The sequence below is a fragment of the Ascaphus truei genome, chromosome 8 (assembly GCF_040206685.1).
Source record: "Ascaphus truei isolate aAscTru1 chromosome 8, aAscTru1.hap1, whole genome shotgun sequence".
Lineage (NCBI taxonomy): Eukaryota > Metazoa > Chordata > Amphibia > Anura > Ascaphidae > Ascaphus > Ascaphus truei.
The window spans coordinates 76980812-77006369 of NC_134490.1; the positions used below are offsets into that span (position 1 = coordinate 76980812).

The following is a 25558-nucleotide window of genomic DNA, read 5'->3' on the forward strand; positions in this document are numbered from 1 at the left end:
AATTAATCTACTGCACGGAAGGATCATATGGGGCTTAATCATCAACGTCTCGGCTACAAAACCATGGCAAACAGAACAGCACCAGGTTTAGGTAAAACCTGTGGGATCTTGGCTTTGATAAACCTCGTGCAGAATTTTTCACCCATTTTGCTCTGGTTTTGCAGCCTGGAGACTTTTGATAAATGACTCACCGTACATCAAACAATAATAACAAAACATTACATTGATTTGTGATTAACACAAGCAGAAGTGAATGCGCCTCATCTTTAAATCCCATTTGAAGTTACTGCTAATATTATCTAAATCTCATTTCTTATCTGTATTGTGATGTCTTAGGCCTGTAATATAGAGCACAATTACAATTGACTGTGGGAGGCTGACGTTGATACAGTCGAGACGCGGGCGTGAGCTGTGGCGCGGCAGACCAGAGAAAGTACAAGAGAATTGTATTTTTGCGCTGTCGCCGCGCCATGTGATGCTATGATCAAATCACAGCGCGGCCTAGCGCTGTGGTGTCATAGCTACGCGAAATGAAACACAAGTGCAACGCCGTACGCGCACCAGCGTGCACTATATTACAAGCCTTAGTCACGCTGCAGAGTCTTTTGTCCCGTATTAAAGTCAGGAAAGCTTGCATTCGCTTAACAGGGTTTATTTACAAGGCAAAACAAGGATACATAAAACAAAAAGGACCTAACTCCACTTTGGAGCTCTAACTAATACGTCTTAGTTATTCACTATAAGTGAGAGAACTAAACTCTTTCCCCACTCAGAACCCTGTAACGGCACCGGCAGTTCTCCTGCAGTCTCTCACTGAGGCTGTCAGCGTGTGGGCTTCCAGATCAGAACAGCAGCCCAGTGAGGTGCCTGGGCTGCCTTTTATACTGCATTCCATTCATTAGTGTTAGCAGGTGAGGGGAAAGGATGCACACCAAGGAAAGTGCTAGGCCCTATTTACCTCCCTTCAAATACCTTCTCACTGAGTGCATCACAGTATCCAAATTACACACATTTCTCAAACGTACTTAAGGGAATTTGCTTACTTAAACATTAACTGAAGTTCTTCATTCCAGCATGGGTGAGACCCATTGGCAGTGCTTGTCTGGTAAACTGCATTTTGGAATGAGACTTCTACAAAGGGCTGAACATTAACCTAAAAAAAAACAAAATAAATAAAACACTGGTATATGTCCTCCGTTTGTCAAATGAAACCTGTTATTAGGGACCTGTTTTTAAAGACGCCCTCTAGTGCAAAACTAGTGCGAAAATAGGAATGGATTTATCAAAGAAAACCATAACTTCAAGGCTATTTTCTCTTAAATATGTGTCCAGATACTCTAACAAACTTAAATGGGGAAACAAAATGTACTTTTGGTTATTTCTGCGAGGACGTAATGCAGTAGGTGTACCAACTTCACCACACAGGCATTTTCGAAAGGTAACAATTCACAATGAAATGCATTATTTGCATGTTATTTACCTTGTGTTCTAGGCATTCATAAATCCTCGTTACATTTTCATACATTCTATTTATTGAAATGCCTTCTCTACTATGGCTTAATTTTTTAATACATTAAAAATACATTATTTTTTTATTTGATTTGCACAGCTTGTTAAAATGGTACGGTTTGATTGATTTATTGCTCAAAGTTATTCATAAGTTAATGGGGGGGAATAAAACCAAATTGATGCTGTTAATGATACAAAGGGGATTAATACTTACAGATATACATGTTATGTGATGAACGAGCTGTACTGTACATCGAATACAATGTAAACACTACGTCACTTGTAAATGCTCTACGTCACGGAAAGGAGATGTGATGCCTTAAATGTGATGAATCACTGGAAATGGCATATTGTACAATAATGATGTACAGTATATGAATTTCTCTAATAAAAATATATACTTGGGGGGAAAAAAACATTACTTGTGTTCTCCGTTCTCGGCACTGACTGCCTGTAAAATGGCAAATGTATTTATTTCAAGACTGGCTTGTTGACATTCAAAGCACTACATGAAGGGTCCCAGCTATCTGAGAGAGCTTCTAGTTCCCTACACTCCTCCCATTCGCCCACTTCCATCTGGACTCCTAACAGTTCCCAGAATCTCCTTAACTTCCTTTGGGGCCTGAGCTATTAGCCGCGCTGCTCCCACTCTCTGGAACAGTCTGCCTCGTACAGTTCGAAAACTCTCTGGAAATCTATAAAAACAGGCTCAAGATCTACCTGTTTACTCAGGAATTAATGAACCACAACCTGTCCGGCATTTAATAACTACAGTACCGCCCCATCCTGCACTGTATCTTTCCTTGTGTCTGGTCTCTTTTATAACCTTCCATTTTTTCTTCTTTTTCCCTTTTTGTAACTGAAGCGCTTTCGTCCCATTGGGAGAAATGTGCCACATAAATAAAGTTATTATTATTATTATTATGATGTCAAATATCTTTACAAGAAGCTTTGTTATTTACCTTTTCTTCCCTTTTCATGCATGTGAGGAGCATCAGAGGGAGAAAAGCATTTTATTACACTGCACTTAATATGTACTATAATAATGGGGCAAAAGTCAGAACTTTAGCAGGCAGGGAACAGCCACTTGAATTTGCCTTACTGTATATTCACCTCTTTCACTGCATCAGGTGTTTGAATGGACTTTGAAACAGGTCTGCAGGAGTCTTGAGATATAGAACATGATGAGGCAGATCCAGGCCTTGAAATACAGAAATATGGAATCTATCAAAAAGACATGTTTCAACTTGTTCATTATCAGTTTCATTACGACTGCTTCCTATCAACACCATTTGAAGAAGCCATAATGCAAGCGAAATATAGGTTAAGTGAGTCAGTTATCAAAGTCTCCTTGCTGAGGAACCAGGGCTGAACTGGTGCATAGACATTTATCAATCAAGAAAATCCCATTGTAATCAAAGGAAATGTTTTTCCTTAACAAATTTGGTGCAAATTGTTTTGCAGCTGGGAAACTTTGATAAATAAACCCACTAATTCTAAAGTGCCTTGGTGTCCACAGAGCAAAGGTGAAAATCATTATGCATACATTTTTATGAAGGCAGTAGACACTATTTATCATAATGCAGGGACCTGTCAACAGTAACGGATTTTTGGAGTCAGTCTGGTTTATTAGCAGCTGTAATCTCATAGACTTCAATACAGTCTTGCTGAATAAAAATGACTACTTTAACATTATTGTATTGTATGTCTTTATTTATATAGCGCCATAAATGTACATAGCGCTTCACAGTAGTAATACATATCATATAAATAACAAGTAATATAAATTACAGATCATGGCAATAAGTGCTACAGACATACTGTAAAAGTAACATTAAGGAAGGAGTCCCTGTTCCGAGGAGCTTACAATCTAATTGGTAGGTAGGGAGAACGTACAGAGACAGTAGGAGGGAATACTAGTAAGTGCGTCTGCAGGGGGCCAAGCTTTATGTATCATGTGTCCATGATTATCCAGTGCTATTCATATGCTTCTTTAAGCAGATGTGTCTTAAGGTGAGTCTTAAAGGTGGATAGCGAGGAGGCTAGTCGGGTATTGAGGGGAAGGGCATTCCAAAGGTGTGGGGCAGAAAGTGAGAAAGGTTTAAGGCGGGAGAGAGCTTTAGATACAAAGGGGGTAGAAAGAAGACATCCTTGAGAAGAATGCAAGAGTCGGGATGGTGCATAGCGAGAAATTAGGGCTGAGATGTAAGGAGGGGCAGAAGAATGTAAAGCTTTAAAAGTGAGCAGGAGAATTGAGTGTGAGATACGGGATTTAATCGGAAGCCAGGAGAGGAGATGCGGAGACAGATTTAGGAAAGAGTAGAGTGATTCTGGCAGCAGCGTTTAGGATAGATTGTAGGGGAGACAGGTGAGAGGCAGGAAGGCCAGACAGCAGGAGGTTGCAGTAATCGAGACGTGAGAGAATGAGGGCCTGAGTCAGAGTTTTAGCAGTTGAGTAACAGAGAAAAGGGCATATCTTTGTGATATTGCGGAGGCAAAAGCGACAAGTTTTAGAAACGTTTTGAATATGAGAGGAGACTGAGAGAGAGGAATCAAGTGTAACCCCTAGGCAGCGTGCTTGGGCCACTGGGTGAATGATCGTATTTCCAATAGCAATGTGGAAGGAGGTAGTAGGGCCAGGTTTGGGAGGAAGTATAAGGAGCTCTGTTTTTGCCATGTTAAGTTTCAGTCGGCGGATGGCCATCCAGGATGATATTCCAGATAGGCATTCAGAAACTTCGGTCTGTATAGCAGGTGTAAGGTCAGGGGTTGAAAGGTAAATGTGTGTGTCGTCAGCATAGAGGTGATATTTAAACCCAAAAGATGTGATTAGGTCACCTAGAGAGAGTGTGTAAAGAGAAAAGAGAAGGGGTCCCAGGACAGAGCCCTGGGGTACCCCCACAGAGAGATCAATAGAGGAGGAGGTGTTGGCAAAAGAGACATTGAAAGTACGATGGGAAAGGTAAGAGGAGATCCAGGATAAAGCTTTATTCCGAATACCAAGAGTATGGAGAATGTGAAGGAGAAGAGGGTGGTCCACGGTGTCGAATGCTGCAGAGAGGTCGAGTAATATGAGCAGAGTGTAATGACCTCTGTCTTTGGCAGCATGGAGGTCGTCAGTTATTTTAGTGAGGGCTGTTTCAGTAGAGTGAGCAGTGCGGAAGCCAGATTGTAGAGGGTCTAGGAGAGAATAGGTGTTGAGAAAGTGTAGCAATCGAGAAAATACAAGACGTTCAAGGAGTTTGGAGGCAAAAGGCAGGAGGGAGACAGGTCGATAGTTAGAAGGATAGGTAGGGTCAAGCTTGCTGTTTTTGAGTAATGGTATAACAGTTGCATGCTTGAAGGAGGATGGAAAGGTAGCAGAGTAGAGAGAAGAGTTAAAGATCTGTGTGAGCATAGGGATTATAGAAGGAGCAAGAGGTTTTAGGAGATGGGAGGGAATGGGATCAAGAGGGCAAGTGGTAGAGGGAGAAGAGGATATCAGCAGTGACACATCCTCCTCCGAGATAGCGGAAAAAGAGTCAAGAAAGGTAGGAGGCGAGTTGGGAAGCATTGTGGGATGGGAGGAGGCAACAGATGGGATGTTCTGCCATATGGATTCCACCTTTTCCTTAAAAAAGTCAGCAAAGTCCTGAGGTGAGATGGAGGAAGAAGAGGAGGCAGCTGAGGGTGGTCTGTGTAGAGAGTCAAAGACAGAAAAGAGACGGCGTGAGTTAGACTTGTGCGTGTTGATTAGTGATGAAAAGTAGGTTTGTTTAGCCTGAGAGAGGGCAGAGTTGAAACAGGATAGCATAAATTTGTAGTGAATGAAGTCTGCGAGCGTATGATATTTCCTCCAGAGGCGTTCAGAGGAACGAGTGGAGGAACGCAGCATGCGTGTGTGGGAGTTTAGCCAGGGTCTGGGGTTAGAAGGGGAGGACGGCAGAGAGAAAGCAGGGCATGAAGATCAAGAGAGGAAGATAAGGCAGAGTTGTAGTTCCTGACCAGGTTGTCAGGGTCTGAAGCAGAACTGAGAGAGGAGAGGGAGGAGCGTAAAGTGGAATCAAAAGCTGGTAGGTTAATAGAGCGCAGGTTTCTGCAAAAACGAGGGTGAGGTGGAGATGGAGATGGAGAGAAGCGAGAGAGCGAAAATGAGATGAGGTGATGGTCAGAGAGAGGAAAAGGGGAAATTTAGAAATCGGAGAGAGAGAAGTTTTTAGTGAAAACCAGGTCTAGGTGGTGTCCATCCTTGTGGGTGCTGGCTTCAGTCCACTGTTGAAGGCCAAAAGAAGAGGTTAGAGAAAGAAAGCGGGAAGCCCAAGGGAGAGAGGGGTCATCAATGTGGCAATTGAATTCCCCAAGGAGAAGAACAGGGAAGTCTGAGGAGAGAAAGAAAGAGAGCCAGGATTCAAAGTGTGAGAGAAAGGCAGAAGGGGGATGAGTAGAGGAAGGTGGGCGATAGATGACCACCACATGGACCGGGAGAGGAGAGAAGATCTGGACTGTGTGAACCTCAAAGGAGGGAAAAGCAAGAGAGGGAGGAATAGGAACGGTTCGGTAGCGGCAGAGAGAGGAGAGCAGTTTTTGATCCAGAAACCCAAAATCCCACTGGATTTTGGATCTGGGGAGAATTAAATCTCTGACGTGAAATATTTTAAAAGGGATGTCTTGTGTTTGGGTCATTGTATTGGCTCACGTAACACGAACTGATATGCCACCTCAGAAGTACTGCTAATGCTATTATTAATATCTGCCTGCCATACGGTATCTGTAAAAGACTGTCATAGGTTTCTGCTTTAACTATTAATGGATCACCTCCATCTCCATCCTTCTACTGTTCTTCTGTACTTCATCACGTGTACTGGAAGGGGCGAAGGAGATCATTAGATTTTAACTGATCGACTACTGTACACTGTACCTGACCACTGTATTTCTTTACCCCCTTTGTACCTCCCCACTCTTACAACCAAAGTAGATAAACAGTATGCCTTATTTCACAACCTACAGTACAAATGTGACTGGATTTAAGCCTCTTTGATCTCAGAAGTTAAATCATTCCTTATTGGAATTTTGTTCTTTGGATAAATCAATAGATAATCCATCATCGCTCACTGTACTTATGAACAAGCATTAGAATGGTAAAATGAAACATATTGCTTAAAAAAACTTTCTGATGTGTTCCTAACACTATTTAGTAAAGACCTTTTATATTGTGCCGGTACGCACCAGCAGCTCGGTAATTGCAATCAGAATTTTATAAGGTGTATTTTATGCAGATTTAAAGACCTCGGTTATAAAGCAATTTATAGGAAATATAAGGCCCACATACATGTTGATTCACGGTGTAAGTAATGAAAAGCACCTTGACAACAATTCATAATTAATTACTGCTCCATTTGTACATTCAGACTGGAGATGTGTGAAACGGGTCCCAACTGTGTTAGCGGAATTTGTCACAATTTTTCTTTTAATTAGGAAATTTTGATAAGGACCAAATAGACATGTAAATATGCTAATTTAAATATGCAAGTAGGCTTGTTTTCCATGTACTGTATCTCAGGTGTGTTCACAGGTATCTCTCCATGTGTGAATATATGAGTGTTTTAAGAGGTATATGTCTGTCCCCCTCTCTCTCATCCCCCTCTCCGCCTTCTTCTATCTCCCTCCCCCCCTTCTCTCCCCCTTTCCCTGTTTCAGGGTCTGAATCAATGTTGGCGAAATAAAAAACTGCTTGCCACGGATCAATTTTGTTAAGTGCTGCAAGATTTTTGCACATATCTAATTAAAATCGAGTAATATTGATACCTTGCAGTTTCAGAGATCCTTACTGGGATATTATAAGCCCTTGAGATCCTAACTAGAATGTTTATATCTCCATCCTTCAGCCTCCGAGCTGGCACTTTCACCCTCTCTTTTCTGTGAGGCTTTAGGTGTCTCTTGGTTTCTGCAATCTGGAATATGGCACGGCTCAGTTGGCTAGGAAAATGTCAAAAAAGCTGCCATTACAAATATGCATAATGATCTCTGTGTCAGTAACAAAATCACTTATTTGCATGAAAAATAGTCCTAGGAGAAATGTATGGCCAGATTTACTCATGTTAGTGCTGTTCATTTTCATATTGATAACTTAGTAAAACTGCTAACATGGCTAAATACATCTAGCCACTAATGCCCTTTATGACTAACTCTAAAAAGCATGTAGTGTGAGCTAACTACTATTATCTGTCTGATACTCACAATATATATATACAGTATATATATATATATATATATATATATATATATATATATATATATATATATATATATATATTGTGACAAACGGCTTACTCCGGGGCTCCGTCGTTTGTCCGGGACTGTTTAGAACACGGTCTTTTAGGGTAGGTTAAATGATGAGGCGTCACGTACTGTTCCTTTAAACAGGCTATGCCTGGTTTATTCAGTCCCAGGCACTGAGACTGCCACAGTGCATACAACAGAAAACAGATCAAAACAAAAGCTGCTCACCTGAGCGATAACTTAACTTAGATATCCCTGACTCAGGGTTGGAAGTGGCTTTTCCACTCCCAACAACAAAACAAGGTACTTTTGCAGTCTTACACAAATGAACAGAAAGATTGAACCTGTTTGGGGAAGAGGCTTCTCCCCTCTGTAGTTCAGCAGCCTTCCAGCCTCCTGGCTCTTGTGGAGAGACCAGAGCAAACAGGAAATCAGTCTTTCATACCTGATTCCTAATTAGCATGACAGGTGACAGAAATCAGGCAGCAGACAAACTCTGGTCTGGATCTCTCATCCCTCAGTTCCAGCGCTTGCCAAACTGTGGGATGGAGTGTATGTATTATAAGGCTGCACTCCCAGGCCAAACAGGATAGAAACTGTCTAGTATCCTGGGAGCCCTATATACGGAATTTATTACCATCCCCTGGTTTCTGTCACATATCCTCCCCCCCAGCTCAGACCTCGAGGGATGAGCGACCATGGATATTAGGGAGTGCATCCTTGACAACCCGTCAGCATTGCCATGTTTGTGCCCTGACCTGTGTTCCACAGAAAATTTAAAGGGTTGTAGGCTTAGGAACCACCTGGTCACTCTAGCATTCTTTTCCCTGTTTTGACACATCCAGGTAAGGGGTGCATGATCTGTGACCAACCGGAATTTTCTCCCCAACAGATAGTATTTGAGCGTCTCTACAGCCCACTTTATTGCGAGACACTCTTTCTCTACTATGGAGTAATTTTTCTCCTGGGGATTTAGTTTCCTACTTAAATAAAGGATGGGGTGCTCCTCACCTTGAGACTCCTGGGAGAGTACCGCCCCCAGCCCTACCTCAGATGCGTCGGTTTGGACTACGAACTCTTTGGAGAAGTCAGGTGTGACCAACACTGGTTGGGCACAGAGAGCTTCTTTCAGGCTTCTAAAGGCCTGTTCGGTTTCGGGGGACCACTTTACCATTAGCGGTCCTCTTGCTTTTGTGAGGTCAGTTAGTGGGGTTGCCTTAGTTGCAAAATTGGGAATAAACCTTCTATAGTACCCAATTAACCCCAAAAAGGTCCTTACTTGTTTTTTTGTAACTGGCCTTGGCCAATTTTGTATCGCCTCCACTTTGAGTGTTTGGGGTTTGAGTAAACCTCTGCCAATAGAATATCCCAGATACTTGGCCTCCTCCAGACCAATAGTGCATTTAGCGGGGTTAGCAGTTAGTCCAGCAGACCGGACTGCGTCAAGCACAGCTTGGACCTTTGGAAGGTGGGATTGCCAATCTTCACTATGGATTACCACATCATCCAGGTAGGCGGCAGCATACCGAGCATGTGGTTTTAAAATTTTATCCATCATTCTTTGGAATGTGGCGGGAGCTCCATGTAAGCCAAAAGGCAACACCTTATACTGAAAGAGGCCGTCTGGGGTTGAGAAGGCTGTCTTTTCTTTTGCCCTTTCTGTGAGGGGAACCTGCCAGTACCCTTTTGTTAGGTCTAGGGTTGTGAGATATCGGGCTTTGCCCAGTCTCTCTACAAGTTCATCTACCCTGGGCATAGGATAAGTATCAAATTTTGACACCGCGTTTAGTTTCCGGTAGTCATTACAAAACCTTGTTGTACCATCTGGCTTTGGGACTAAGACTATAGGGCTGTTCCACCCACTTTGGGATTCCTCAATTACACCTAGTTTTAGCATTTTTTTAACCTCTAAACTTATAGCCTTTCTTTTGGCCTCTGGGATTCGGTACGGTTTAAGGTTAACTCGGACCCCCGGTTCAGAGACTAGGTCATGTTCAATTACGCTAGTTCGACCTGGCCGTATAGAGAAGATTTCTTTGTTTCTTCTCACTAAATTCTGAACCTCTCGTTTCTGATGAACAGACAGGGTTTCAGCTATGCTAACCTCTGGGTCAGTTTCTTGATTCTCTGACGGACCTGGGGGTACTAGGGTTAACAAGACTTCTCTATCTTTCCAGGGCTTGAGTAGGTTTATATGGTATATTTGCTCAGGTTTCCTCCTACCTGGCTGTCTTACCTTATAATTTACTTCTCCCACTCTTTCCAAGACCTCATATGGCCCATGCCATTTAGCAAGGAATTTACTCTCCACGGTGGGAACCAGAACTAGTACCCTATCACCTGGAGAAAAAATTCTGACCCTAGCACCCTTATTATATGTATTCCTCTGTGCTTCTTGAGCTTTCTCCATGTGTTCCCTCACTATGGGTAGGACTGCAGCAATGCGGTCCTGCATCTGGGCAACATGCTCTATTACACTTCTGTAAGGGGTAACCTCGTGTTCCCAAGTCTCTTTGGCTATATCCAGTAAGCCCCTTGGGTGTCGGCCATACAATAGTTCAAACGGGGAGAAGCCTGTGGATGATTGGGGAACTTCCCTAATGGCAAATAACAGGTACGGTAACAAACAATCCCAGTTTTTCCCATCTTTATCAACCGCCCGCCGTAACATGCTCTTTAAGGTTTTATTGAACCTTTCCACTAAACCATCTGTTTGTGGATGATAGACTGAGGTTCTGAGATGCTTGATTTTTAGGAGTTTACATAGCTCTTTCGTTACTTGGGACATAAATGGAGTTCCCTGGTCAGATAGAATCTCTTTAGGAATCCCGACCCGGGAAAACAGAACTACTAACTCTTTTGCTATGTTTTTAGCTGAGGTGCTACGTAGGGGAACTGCCTCCGGATATCGGGTGGCATAATCTAATATTACCAATATATGCTGATGTCCCCTAGCAGACTTTATTAGGGGTCCTACTAGATCCATAGCAATCCGGTCAAATGGTACCTCTATTATGGGAAGGGGTACCAATGGGCTGCGGTACGCCTTGAACGGGGCGGTGATCTGACATTCTGGGCATGAGGAACAATAATTCGTAATTTCTGCCAGAACCCCAGGCCAATAGAAGCTTCGGAGAACCTTTTCTTTTGTCTTTTCCACCCCTAGGTGTCCCCCCAATGGATGACTATGTGCGAGGTGTAATACTACGTTACGGAATGTCCGTGGTACCAACAATTGTTTAGTTGTAACTGATTTCCTTTTATCAACCCGATATACTAGGTCGTTCTCTACCTCGAAGTAGGGGTAAGCAAGTGACCTATCTGGTTGGCCAGGAGTACTATTCTGGTCCCGTATATTTCCCCTTGCTACCGCTAATGTGGGGTCCTCCCACTGGGCCTTCTTAAAACTCCCAGGACTGACCTCTAGGTCAGCGAGGGTCTTATCCGGTTCTGGGGTGGTAAGTGTCTGCTCAACATCTTGATTTGGGGTATTCCCTACCAAAGTAGTGATGGGGAAGGGAATTTTACAGCACTCCTCCTTTTCCCCCTTCTTATTTGGGCCCTCGTCAACCTCCATTTCTGAAAAAGGGAAAGGATTTGTTTCTTCTAATACTTCGTTATGGTCCGCTATTGAACTCTGGGCGCTATTCTGAGCGGGGGACCACATTTTTAGAAAATGGGGAAAGTCGGTCCCTATTAACACATCATGTGCCAGTTTGGGTACAATACCCACCTTGAAATCTAAAGAACCAAACTCTGTTTCAAAAAAAACATCAACAGTGGAATATTCATGATTATCCCCATGTATACAACAAATTGCCACTCTTTGTGAACTGTTTCTCTGTTTCTTCTTAATGGGCAAGAGGTATTCGGACACTAGTGTGACCATGCTCCCAGAGTCAAGAAGTGCCCGAACCCTCTTACCATTAACCTTTACAAATGCCCACAGATGGTTATTCAAGGGGTCCTCTGGGCTAGGGCCCATACATTGGGACAACAGCGAATAAGGTTCCACGCTGTTGCATTGCATGGGCTCATCATTTAGTGGGCAGATTTTTGCTGTGTGGCCCCTCTCATGACAATTTACACATTTAGGTACATAGTCTGTGTCCCACTTAGAGCCTTTTCCCGGCTCCCCATGTTGGCTATTGCCCTTAGTGTGCGAACCACTGTTGCTTGTGCTGCGTGAAGGGGGTCGCCGCTCTTCAGCGCCCCTTAACCCCGGTACCCTTTTACCGTCTCTGGAAGAGTCCTGGAACCTCGGGTAGTGGGGTTGCTCCACGACTGTGGGTTGCGGGTGCTCTTCTGCTGCATTGTACCTTTCTACGAGGGCCACAAGCTCATCCGCATTGTGGGGGTCACTCCGACTGACCCAACGGCGTAAGGCAGAGGGAAGTTTCCTCAAGAACTGGTCCATGACCAACCGTTCCACGATGTGGCTGGCTGAGTTGATCTCGGGTTGTAGCCACTTCCGGGCGAGGTGGATGAGGTCATACATCTGGCTTCGGGTGGCTTTATCCATCGTGAAGGACCATGCGTGAAACCTTTGGGCGCGAACAGCCGTGGTTACGCCGAGGCGGGCGAGGATCTCGAACTTCAATTTTGCATAGACGTTTGCTTCGGCTGGCTCTAGATCAAAGTAAGCCTTCTGGGGTTCGCCGCTTAGGAAGGGTGCGATTAGACCAGCCCACTCAGCTTCTGGCCATCCCTCTCTCTGTGCCGTGCGTTCAAACGTGAGAAGATAGGCTTCCACATCATCCGAGGGTCCCATCTTCTGAAGGTAGTGGCTTGCCCTGGTCATTTTCGGAACTGGGGCTGCTGCTGCCAGTGGAAGGTTACTGATAGTCCCCCTCAGGATCTCGAGTTCCTGCTGTAAGCCCTGAGCGAACCGCTGTTGCTCCTCTCTCAGCAAGCGGTTTGTCTCTTGCTGGTTTGCATTCGCGTTTTGCAGGGCTTCATTCGTCTGTTGCTGGTTTGCATTCGCCTGTTGCTGGTTGGCATTCGCCTGTTGCTGGTTGGCATTAATCTCTTGCTGGGCTATTAGCAGCTGTTGCTGGGCTGCATTCGTCTGCTGCTGGTTTGCATTAGTTTCTTGCTGGGCTATTAACAGCTGTTGCTGGGTTTCATTCGCGTCTTTCTGGGCAGCGACATTGCGTACCAGCGCAGCCACCACGTCTTCCATCTTGTTTGCAGAGGATGAAAAAAACTTTTTTTTTTTTTTTTTTTCCTTTTAAAGTTCTTCAACCCGCAGACCCCCTAGTGCTCTGCCCGCATTCTCCACCATATGTGACAAACGGCTTACTCCGGGGCTCCGTCGTTTGTCCGGGACTGTTTAGAACACGGTCTTTTAGGGTAGGTTAAATGATGAGGCGTCACGTACTGTTCCTTTAAACAGGCTATGCCTGGTTTATTCAGTCCCAGGCACTGAGACTGCCACAGTGCATACAACAGAAAACAGATCAAAACAAAAGCTGCTCACCTGAGCGATAACTTAACTTAGATATCCCTGACTCAGGGTTGGAAGTGGCTTTTCCACTCCCAACAACAAAACAAGGTACTTTTGCAGTCTTACACAAATGAACAGAAAGATTGAACCTGTTTGGGGAAGAGGCTTCTCCCCTCTGTAGTTCAGCAGCCTTCCAGCCTCCTGGCTCTTGTGGAGAGACCAGAGCAAACAGGAAATCAGTCTTTCATACCTGATTCCTAATTAGCATGACAGGTGACAGAAATCAGGCAGCAGACAAACTCTGGTCTGGATCTCTCATCCCTCAGTTCCAGCGCTTGCCAAACTGTGGGATGGAGTGTATGTATTATAAGGCTGCACTCCCAGGCCAAACAGGATAGAAACTGTCTAGTATCCTGGGAGCCCTATATACGGAATTTATTACCATCCCCTGGTTTCTGTCACAATATATATATATATATATATATATATATATCATGTCCACGGCACTCAAGGATAAGAAAAATATAACGGTACATTGGTTTAACACATCATAAGATACAAACAATAAAATCTGAGCAACATTTCGAGCCAAACACCAGCCCTTTCTCAAGCTGAGAATAATTGCTCAGATTTAATGTTTGTATTTCATGATGTAACAAATGTATCTTTATATTTTTCTAACCCTGGAGTGCCGTGGACATTGTCTATTTCTATATTGTTTTGATCCGGAGAAGAGAACATGGATCGTCCAGCGAGCACTTATTCTACAGCTAAGTGTCTATCCTTCTTCAATTTATCTTCAGGAGGGCTTTCACCGAATGTTGTATATATATATATATATATATATATATATATATATCACACAAAAAAAACAAAACAGCGCTAATACACAAAAATAAGTGCCCTAATCAAAACACTCAAATATGAAATACAATACCAAATATATGAAAAAAGTCCAATATAAAATGTCCACGCAAATAATACTTGTGGAAACCAAAAAAACAAAGCAGATGATGGGGGCCGCAGCATATACATACATATATATACATATATATATATGTAATACAGCAAAATCTGTGGGCGGATTTGGATCCGCCTCGGATCGGCCGATTCCTTTGGGCCTCGGATTTCTCAAAAAGGCCAATCTGCTTTTTCCAAATGTGTTTTTCTATCACTGACAATACATATGGTGGATTAATAATCTGTGGTCGAATTATTATTAATCTGCTCTCAGATTAAATCCAAGGGGAGAGAGAGTACACATTTTTAACAATCTGAGTACGGATATCAGATTCAATATGGAAGCCGAGTATGGATTCTTACAAATCCACCTAGATTGTATCCAATGATGGATCTGGATTAATTTGTTTATTACCCAATCCGCAGACGGATTTTACCCCGTGGGTATGATTTTGAAGGGAAATCCCGGGAACGGATTTTGACAGTCCCGCCCATCTCTAGTGATGCTATGCGGTGTGCATTTAAAAACTGGACCTCATATTATTTTTTAGCCCCCATATTTCTATCCATCAGTAGTTTTTTTTATCACAGAGAAACGCTCAAATAAGATATTAGCAAGGAACTATTCTGAATGTCTATGATCTTCTATGGTGCTAGAGGAGACATGTCACATAGCACGATCAGGTACTATTTTCTAAGTAAATGGATAATAAACCCGGCCCATCAGGAATCTGTATGCTTTTTTTGTGAGTTGAATTTACTTTGAGTTGGCAAGAATGTTCCATCTAAACTATTCCGTGTGTGATTCATTGTAGTGTTTCTGATGGATAAATGGATGTAACACTGCATTCACTGCAAGTAAACATCTTTAAATGTAGCAAGTATTAAACTGTAAATCATAGGGGAAATACTTTGCATATAGTTTCGCAGGTCACCTTATTGAAGTAACTTCCTCATACTCATTCACCATATCTGACAGCTTTTTCCTAGGTTTAACTTTTAACAGTTTCTTCAGTAATAGGTTTCTCATCTGTGAAAGATATTTACATACAGTACATTTTACAACTGCAGTTAATGCAATGTATTTTTCTCAGTCCTTTAGGTAGTGAGGAGAGACAACTATTCTCTGATGAGCAATACCAAAAGCAAAGTATACATTTAGTAAATAGATAGAATCACTTTTTTAATTGGTAGAGATACTGACACCACATATATAATATTTATTAAAAACAGGTATAATACACATTTTAAAAGGTGGGATTTGTATAAAACCCACCTTTTTTTGCAAAAAAAATACAAAATAAATAGGCATTTCATTAATTTTGAGCCGTATTGGCACTCTTGAAAAATGTATAAAACACAAGGAAAGATTTGCAAAAATATGAGGATTTCATCAGGCATCACTGATCTTTAGACAGATCTTTAGACTGGGCAACCTGTGCTGAAGCAGGGACTGATTGAGACACCTGTACGGTAGCATGGACTGATTGAGCCACCCGTGCTGAAACAGTAACTGATTGAGCCACCTGTGCTGATGCTAGGATATCCTGAAAACCTGACCTGATGGAGGGGGGCTTGAGCAGTGGAGTTGAGCACCCGTGCCATAAGACACCATCCAGCTCTGGAATACACTTGACTTTTTGTTCCTGATATGGATGGGTAATGTTTTTACTATGCAACAACATAAAAAGCTTTCCAAGTAATAATGCCACCATGTTTTATTACACTGTACACCAGGGCTCCCCAACACCAGTCCTCAAGAGCAATGTGCAATATGTTTTCTTATACTACACACCACTCAACAAGACACCACTCAAAGCAACCAACATATCACGGCTTCAAAGTGACATATATTAAAGCAAACTATAATAACTATTTCATACAGTGCTTTTCTCCCAGTGGAACTCAAAGCGCATCACAATTACAGCACAGTGCGCAGTACGCAGCACATAGGAATGTTACATTACACAGTCCCTGTGTGACACCCCCTGAGGAAGTGCACGCATGTGCATGAAACGTCGTTGGGAGATTATTCTGTTTTTAGAGCTGTCTGTTTGGTTGTGGAGGATATTGGCAGCAGCTGTGTAGGCTGTGGGGGGAAAGGAGAGGAAGAGGAGCAGCGATTTCAGTAATACCGTAGCGTGTGATGTCACATCCACCCGGAAGTTCCGGTTTTCGTGCGACCCAACATCCATCCCCCACACGAGGCAATCCCTAAAGGAGCTCCAGTTATCATCAGAGAGGAGCACCTGAGCGATCTTCAGCTTTACTGCTTTTACCATCTACTGTCCTGTAAGTAGGGTTTCAATTTTACCCCTCTGGACATAAGTGCTGTATCCTCCGGACCCAGTATTTCAATGTTAATAAATAGCTTTTTGTTAGGATTATAGCCTTGCTAGTGTCTGTCTGTCATTGTGTGTTATGTTTGTCCTGCGTGAGTTTTTAATGTTTTAATGTCAACTTTTTTGGCGTACTGCACCATTATCTGTTTGTTTTCTTCTTCTTTTTTTTTTTACATATTGCACCATCATTTGGTGTGAGCCGTTCGTTGACCCCTTCACTGCCTGTTTGTTCAAGGACACTTTTGGGACTTTTCAAGAGACGGTTTGGTTATTATTATTTAGAGGACTGATTTGGCGCCGGCAATTCTTTCTTTTCTCTGTGGTTCATCTTCTGACTGTACAGTCAGTATTTGCCAGACTGCCTGCAATATTTATTTCAAGTATTGTTATCATTTATATTATTTTTTTAGCGCTGTTTTGCACCGTCTTTTTTTCGTTAGTCAGTGTCTTTACTCACCTAGTCGCTCCTTCCTATTGTGGTGCTAAATCCTATTAGGCTAACTGGTTTCATGTTACGTAGCGAATGCCTGGCCTGTTCAGGAACTCTACATTAAAGTCACCAACTATAATTCTATCATCTGTAATTCCTGATAAAAAATAACGGTGGTGGAATTGCTCGGGTGCATGTTGCATCATTTTGACTGCATCCCTGTCTGTCAATGTATCAAGGGTTTTGATCCGTTTTAACTCCACCATTTGGACCCGTGAGCATGTTTGGAGAGTGCTTATAGGAGGAGCTGTGGGAGGAGATAGTCGGTGTAGTATTATAATGAGATTGTTAGGTTTTGTCAACATGGAAATGGCTGACATTTTCATTCAGAGAATGAATTTATTTTTGGACTGCATGTATATACATATATACTGTACTACGCGTATATAGAATTATTTCCACAAATCATTAAAAAAAATGATAGAATCCTCACTAAGAATGCTCTGATTTCCTGTTTTTGTAAAAACCTTCACACCTTTAGAAATATGTGTTATAATTGCACTGCTAACATATTACACTTGAATAAAGAAGATGATACCTTGCTTATAATTGTAGCGGAATTAACCCTTTGTGCAGTAATGGGATCCTTTTCAACTTCCAGCTTTTTCTTTGCCTTTTGGTGCTCAGATTCCTAATCAATTGGTGCAGAAAAAAATGAAAAAAAAAAAAATCATTTAATGGTATTTAACGGCAGTTTTTTTTTTAAAGGTTATGTGTATCTCTCCACTGCAAAATAAAATAATGCACAAGGACAATCCATAAACTTGTATATGTCCTGGAATCATGCTAAACAACTGAGTGGGAGAATGTCTAATACAAAGGAACTGGAATTACAGGATAGTAAGTGCAGAATCACCAATGGGTTGCTAGGAGCAACATGTATTAATGTCCACCCACCCTATCACCGTACGATTTGAATGTAAAACAAATGTTAAGATCCTTGTCATTTTAATTGTTTTATTAAAATAGGCATTTAATGATGACCATCTATGGTTAGTAATTAACTTGTCATTAACACCCTGTCATGGGTGCCCAAACTTGTCATTTATAGTTAGTTCATATCTTTTCTATATGTGATTTATATATCATGAATACATACAAGAGCTATGTCCCAGTTATACATTTTATGGTTCTTTAAGGGTTATGAACTTCTATAGGTGTCCATTATCGTGCTCGTAATTTCTATTCACGCTTTGTATAATAGGTTTCTGGCATTTTTTTTACAGTTTTTTCAACGTTTTTTTGTTTTTGCATGTATTATAAATTGATGCTATTTTTTAAACAGTCCAGAAAGGAAAGGAGTAGGTAAAATAATCAGAATATGAACTTGATTTTTTAAAAGTAATACTACATAGGAAAATCTATGCAGGATCTCTGCATTTTCTCTGCATATGTTAAAAAACAGTATATGACCTTCATCAGGGTTACAATGTACATGCACAATAAAATGTCATATTTATTTTCTTTATTGTGTATTTACATTTAGACCTGATGAAGGTCATATACTGTTTTTTAACCAAAATGTTGGTTCTATGTTTTTATGATTATGTACCAATAAATAATATTTTTAGAGAGTTCAGCTTGAATTTCGATAACATATTGACCACTTTGTCGCAATCCTTAAAGGATTGTAAATTAAATGGAAAAGGACAATATCGGAAGGCACAGGGATATAAGAATATCTGTAGTAGTCACAGGAACATGCCGTTTGCCAACTTCTTTAAAGATTTATATCCCGAAAAGTCATGTAAAGCTATGCTAAAAAGCTTCCTTTATGGACAAGGTTACACCTTTAATAATTCAAAAAATCAAACCAAGTTTACAACTTGAATAACTTGGCTGATGGTTTTAACATGACAAGTGCTTAATTCTTTCCAGCTGTCTTTATAAAGAATGAACGAACACCATTTTGAATGACAATTCCAGCATCCTTTGATGTGGGGCAAGCAACTTTTCTATGTGCGGTGTTACACACACTAGTGCAAAATAAAAAAACAATGATACTATTTGTATGGCTGTTTTATTTCTTGCTGGTTACCATCAGTGAGATTCTTGAACATCCCAAATAGTAGACAAACTACAAAATACTACAGAGGTGTTCAACATGCTGTGAAGCTGCTTCTGTATGCCAGAAAAGGCTGGCATGAATGGGGCAGAGGCTTCATGGAGAAGCAGCGTCACAGCACATTGAGTGAAGGACTGCGGAGCGTATTCTATATCCGCCAAAGCAGCTGATTGGGCCATTTTCGTCCGCAATTCCCCATTGAAGTCATTGGGGAATTGCAGCCAAAAATGGCCCAATCGGACACTTTGGCAGATATAGACTAAGCCCCTGAGCACTGGGATTGGTGTTTGCGGTTATCAAACATATAAACAGAGCACCTGTAATTGTGAATGTAATATCTCATCGTCATAGGAAGGAATTGGTTTATTCTCCTTTGTCACTGCAAGCTGTCCAGCATTTCTCAGCATTAACAGCTGGAAACGTTTAGATTGTTTCATCTCTCCTTCAGTAACAAAGTCAAATTCTTCCTGCAGCTGTTCCAGTCGGAAATATCCTGGGACAGTTTGTTCCTTGTCCTTTGCGTACTGCACAAAAGTACAGAAAGCAGATTAGAATCATTGGCTACTTGTCTGGATTCAGTAAGTTAAATAATTACTCCTCTGTTCCACTTCGATAAGAACTGCATGCACAGAGAGACTGTTATGGGAAACAATTCACTGGCCTGCTTTGGGCTATTAGCTAAAGTAGAATCCTTTATCACTATCATTATTTAAGTAATTGTATTCAATAGTAACATAGTAGTTGCCCAGATGGTGTGCCAGATTTACTGTTCTGTCTTAATGAGTTACTTTCTTGCTAATCTTTGAATTCATTAAGAGTTATTCAGTAAGTATCATTAAAGCACTTTGCACTTTTAGAAAATGCATTAACTGTATTATAAACCCAGAGATTGTTGGTTTTGTTTATTTATGAATGTCCCAGAAAGAATCAAGCGGAGGAAACCAGCTGTACTAAGGCTGCATTACCCCTCCTTGACAAAGCACCGAAGGATGAGAAACGCGTAGGAGGTCTCTATTTTTGACATGTTGTTGTTTAAATACATTGTAACCTTTTTACTGAACCTGGTCTCTTCCAGTTTTACGTTTTCACTGAAGCGGTATCCCGGTGGGAAACCTTTACTTATCACATTGTCCATTACTCTTGGACTCTTTCCACCACCCTATACGATGAATGATACAGCAATACTGACTGTGATTGCAAAATGTTACAAGATTTATAGAATAGAGATACAAAAAAAAACATTATTGGGGCCACTGAAACATTATACAAACCACAATGACATCACTAATGTCCACTAGCCCTATCCAAACACTAACAGAGAAATGTCTACTGTGGAAAAGGACTCCCCTGTACCAGTACTTTGTAAATATTTGTTTTTAAAATGGAGATGACTTCATAAAATGACACACAATATTGTTTCTCATTAGCTATTTATTTGCATCAATCAGCTTTATGCAGCATGTTTAATAGGCTGGAAAGGCTTAGACTTTAGTAGTTTACTTAGCAATTTCTGGTCTTAATGAGAAATAATTATAAACACTGGGGTCGTTTACCAAAGTCTCTTGGCTGCAAAACTAGGATAAAGAAATTGCATTTACCTGATTTATTCAAGTAAAATAGTCTCATTGAAACCAATAGAATTGTGGTGCTTGATAAATCAGGTGCACTGTTTTTGCACCAGTTTTATAACATGAAGATTTTTAAAAGTGACCCCCTATGACCTCTATGTTATTGCACAGAGGAAGAGTAACAAGTATGTGTGACAGGGTGAATTCACTATCCTACGAGACCTACTTTATGTATAGGTCTGGAGTTTAGAAGTGACCTGGTTAATCGCAACTTGAGAAAAGGCTGGGTTAATTGACCAGGTCCCCGCTGCCTCGTTAAAGGGCTTTATGAACCCAGAACTCTCACTTCTACTGGTTCCTGTCTTAACCAGAGAAGCGCATACTGAAATGCTAGAGGGAGACAAGCCTGCAGCAAGGTCTGTTACAGTGGGATACTTATCCTTGTTCTTTGTGCTTTTCTTGGACTTGAACCACCCTTTCTTGGAAAAGGGCAAAGCCCTGTTATGGATTGTTTAGCTGGACTGTTCTAAATAGTTTTTTTGTTTTGTTACTTTACACCTATGCTGAATGAAGTGCTTTTTGTGTTCCATGTTTTCTGTGGCTGAATAAACAAGCCTATTCAGGTAAACCACGTGTCGTTGCGTTGTCCCAGCAACATATGGTGTTTCAAGTGGGATTGTGAGCGGCCCCTGCATTTGAAGGCCCCCCCCCCCAAAAAAAAGAAACATTTTTTTAAAGAGCCTGTGTGAACAGGCCAGGCAAAATGGCCTACTTACTGGACTTTGTGTACTCTGTGGATACAGTCCGAGCAGCGCACCAAGGAAGTGAGTCTCAAACAAGTCGTTTTGGACCAATTCCTAAAGGTGATAACCCCTCCTGCACGCTCCTGGGTAAATCACAATTCTGCTAAAACCTTAACTGTGGCTGTTCAGCTCATATACAATTTCCTTTGGGCCAAGGACCATGAGAGGGTCCTGGGACCAACAGCACAGACTCCACCAGCTCGGGCTGATGCCCAAAGAGGGAGGCCGGACCAGTGTGTAAACTACAACCCATCCACTCATGACCACCAAGCCACACGAAGGCATGTCGTTCCAGCAACGGAGAGGTCTGGATGCCAGTCCCCGCCAAGACCCTCGTCTTCTGCCTGATGGCTCATTGCCAAAAGCGGGGAACTTCAGAGGACATCACACAAAAAACCCACTGACTCCTGGTCTCCATTATCTCATTCAGCTGAGCGGTATCCATGTCAACCCTCTGAGAGCCATCTCCATGTTCTACCTGTGGAGATCTGGGCCACCATTATATGGAGTGCCCACAAATGGATTGTACCTACAGCAGGACCATCACCTACGCCTTCCCCAGGGAAAGCTGCAAGCCCTGGCTACTTCCAGTATTAATTGGGGGAAAATCCATCCAGGCCCTTGTGGATTTGGACTCTGGGAAAACCCTTTTCTTCCAGAAACTTTTACCACCCGACGTGCTGTCCAATGACTCCTTGTGGAGTATAGAATGTATACATGGCGATATAAAATAGTACCCAACTGCCAATATCCTGCTACAGGTAAAGGGTCGGGATACCAGGCTAGAAGTAGAAGTCGCACCTTGGCTCCCTGTCCCTGTCTTGTTGGGCTGAGACCGGCCCTATTTCTCCAGTTTAATGGCTCCCTCCCAGGAGGAGCCTCCTCTGTTACAGGAGAAGCCCGGGAAACTCTCCCCCTTCTCTGCTGATATAATCCCCAGTAGACCCAGGGTTCCGACATCTCGGAAGTAAAGACACTGTGATGCAGGACTGGTTACAAAAATCTGGCACTCAAGGTAACAATACTGATATGCCTAAACGTGGCGCTTTCCCCCCCCCCCCCCCTCTCCTCATTACCGGACCAGAGCGGCCCCCTCTCTCTCCTCCCCCTGGCAGAGCTGTAGGGACACAGCGCCCGGATCTCGCAGCCCCCGTACAAGTGGAGGTGATCTCGAGGGAGCCGAAGCACAGAAGTTTGGTAAAGGGGGTGGTGTGAGTGTGTGTCACCCTCCTCCTCTCCGGTGACTGATGGGTGCTGGCAACACTGACCTCACTGGCCTCTTCTGCCATCAGTGACGTCACTTTCTGCACTTTACTTCCATCACCACCCAGGCAATTTACTGCCCTGAAAATTTTCATGGGGTAGGTGCCGCTAAAGAAGCTTCACTTCAAAAATGTCCACAAGTGGTATGGTCTAGAGCAGGGGTGCGCAAACTGAGACACACAGGCTTCGTCCCCGGTGGCCGTGGACGCGTGCGTGATGGCGTGCGTGCCACACGCAAGGCACAGCCCTCTATGGGGCAGGCCCCAGTCGACATGTGTGCGCGCACAAGACACGATGCATGACCGCCTTTGCGCGGTGGCCGAGCATTGGCCACGTCACGGTGGCGGTTCAGCCAATGAGGGCAAACCAGCTGCGTGATGTCATGGCTCCGCCCCGCCTCCCTGTCGCGAGTTTCCTGGAGTCCACCAGGTCACTCTGATGCAGGTATCAAGCGCCACCAGGCACACTGTCGTCGCACACTTGGGCCTTAGCCTTATCCTTGTTCTTTGTGCTTTTCTTGGACTTCAACGGCTCTTTCTGGGAAAAGGGCAAAGCCCTGTTATGGATTATTTAGCTGGACTGTTCTAAGTTGTTTGTTTTATGTTTTGTTACTTTACACCTATGCTGAATTAAGTGCTTTTTGTGTTCCATGTTTTTGTGGCTGATTAAACATGCCTATTCCGGTAACCCACGTGTCGTTGCGTTGTCCCTGCAATAGTATGAAACAGGGACTTATGTCAGTACTACCTAATCGGATAAAGTCCTGTATAAGCTTACCGTAATTCAGTAAAATATTAGCAAAACTCTGCCTTAAACATTTAGGCGGCAACCCCCTCTCCTCTCTGAACCAGAGGGTTCCCTGGAGCTGATCTGTGCTGTTTTAAACTCTGGGAAATCCCCCCTCCCAACTCAAGATACATCATTTACATTTCTGTGCGGTAATGTGAAAAACAAAAGGGGCAACTGATGTCAGCCAATAGTAAGTGGTTCCCCAAGCTATGAGCAGCGTGGATCTGCTCCGAACCTGAATCAATAGGGGTTGCAGTTGCCCAGGGTTCAGTGGGGACTACGTGTGTGTGTATCTATATCTATAAAAATGAAAACATTGTTTGTTTGCTGAAAACGTTGTATGTTTGCTGTGCTTATGGGCAATCTGATTGGTCCGTTGGTCTGTCACTCACACTCTGGCCAATCTGATTGGTCCGTGGCCCGGCCCCGCCCCCCATGCCTCTCATTGGCCTGCGTGGTTCTATGACTCACATACCCAACTGCCACACTCTCAGAAAATAACCTCAGTGCAGATTCATCCCCTGTGGATTACTCACCACCTGAGGTAACGTGCGCTGGCAAGAGAAGACACCACCTAACCACCGGCTCCCCCTCCCCCGCTGCTCACCTCCCTGCCAGCTCCCCCCCCCCTCACCCGCAGCTCACCTCCCCGCCGGCTCCACCCATCACCCGCAGCTCACCTCCCCGCCGGCTCCCCCCATCACCCCACCTCACCCGTAGCTCTCACCACCTGCGGGCCCCGATCTCTCTCCCCTCAGAGGGGACGCCGGGAAGGGGGGGTGGAAGGAGCGCACGTCGCTTCTCCTCGCCACCTGCGGGCCCCGTTCTCTCTTCCCTCCCTTCAGCGGGGACGCCGGGCTGGAAGGAGCGCACGCTGCTCCTCCTCACCACCCGCGGTCCCGTTCTCTCTCCCCTCAGTGTGGACCGCCGAGGAGGGGTGGAGAGGGAGGGGGGAGAACACGAGCAGGAGATCACGTCGTCTGGCGTTGTTTACATGCCGCCTCTATGGTGCCCGTGGTGACGTCACGAGGACAGCACAGGCGCAGGAGTGTTCAGGCCGCAGCTCCAGGACGCAACGGAACCGAATCAGTCAACAAGAGAACCGGGTTACGGAGGGACAGAGGCCACAGCATAGGCTAGCTTAGTTAAGGGCCACAATAAAGGACGCCTCACAGAAAGCCAGGCTGCATCAGGTATCCAGGGGCCACAGGGCAGGGCCCACATGCATCCAGGGGGTATCAGAGATCCAGGGGCCATATAGGCCAGCAGGGGGTATCAGAGATCCAGGAGCTACAGGCCAGGGTGCATCAGGTATCCAGGGGCCACAGGCCAGCAGGTATCCAGGGACCACAGGTCAGGGAGCATCAGGTATCCAGGGGCCACAGGCCAGGGTGCATCAGGTATCCAGGGGCCACAGGCCAGGGTGCATCAGCTATCCAGGGGGTATCAGATCCAGGGGCCACAAGGCGAACATTACATCCCGGGCAACGCCGGGTCTATCAGCTAGTATATAATAATAACAACTTTATTTCATATAGTGCTTTTCTCCCAATGGGATTCAAAGCACTTCACAGTTACTGTACAGTATACAGTACGCAGCACATAGGAATTGTTACAGTCAGTACTTTTACTAATTATATATATATATATATATATATATATATATATATATATATATACAGTGTTCGACAATCCTATACATTTACTCGCCCGGGGCGGGTGGATTTTACCCCCAGGCGAGTAAACATTGGCCCAAGCAGCACACGTGGTTTTTTTAAAATTTCCCCCGTTCGCGCTAAAATTTTCCCCTGCTCGAGCTGAAAAAAAAACTCCCCTACCTGACTGCTGATTGGTGCGCGCTCCCAGGCTTTGTGGGCGCGCGGCCATGCTCTATATGAGCCCGCCCCCAACGAACAGCCATTCTTTCCGGCCGGAGCACTTGGAGAGTAAGTAAGTACTCTCCAATCCTCTGTCTTGCGGCCCCACTGCTGCTTCCCTGCAAGCCCCCTTACTCCCCGCGCGAGGCAGGTGTTCCCCCTTCTCTCCCTGTTCACCCTTAACTTGG

The 25558-nt window shown here is 43.6% G+C and overlaps 1 protein-coding gene across 22 annotated transcripts in view; it reads right to left on the bottom strand.

Annotated features, from left to right (window-relative positions):
* The window catches only part of CC2D2B (coiled-coil and C2 domain containing 2B), a 194415-nt gene that overhangs the window by 46378 nt on the left and 122479 nt on the right, over positions 1–25558 (bottom strand). For all 22 annotated transcript variants that reach the window (XM_075612732.1, XM_075612733.1, XM_075612736.1 and 19 more), the window contains 6 exons: positions 19388–19594; positions 17544–17636; positions 15109–15203; positions 7294–7464; positions 2623–2710; positions 1044–1153 (listed from right to left, as the gene is read on the bottom strand). In XM_075612732.1, coding sequence (XP_075468847.1) covers positions 1044–1153; positions 2623–2710; positions 7294–7464; positions 15109–15203; positions 17544–17636; positions 19388–19594 — 764 coding nt within the window. The remainder of the gene's footprint in view (positions 1–1043; positions 1154–2622; positions 2711–7293; positions 7465–15108; positions 15204–17543; positions 17637–19387; positions 19595–25558) is intronic.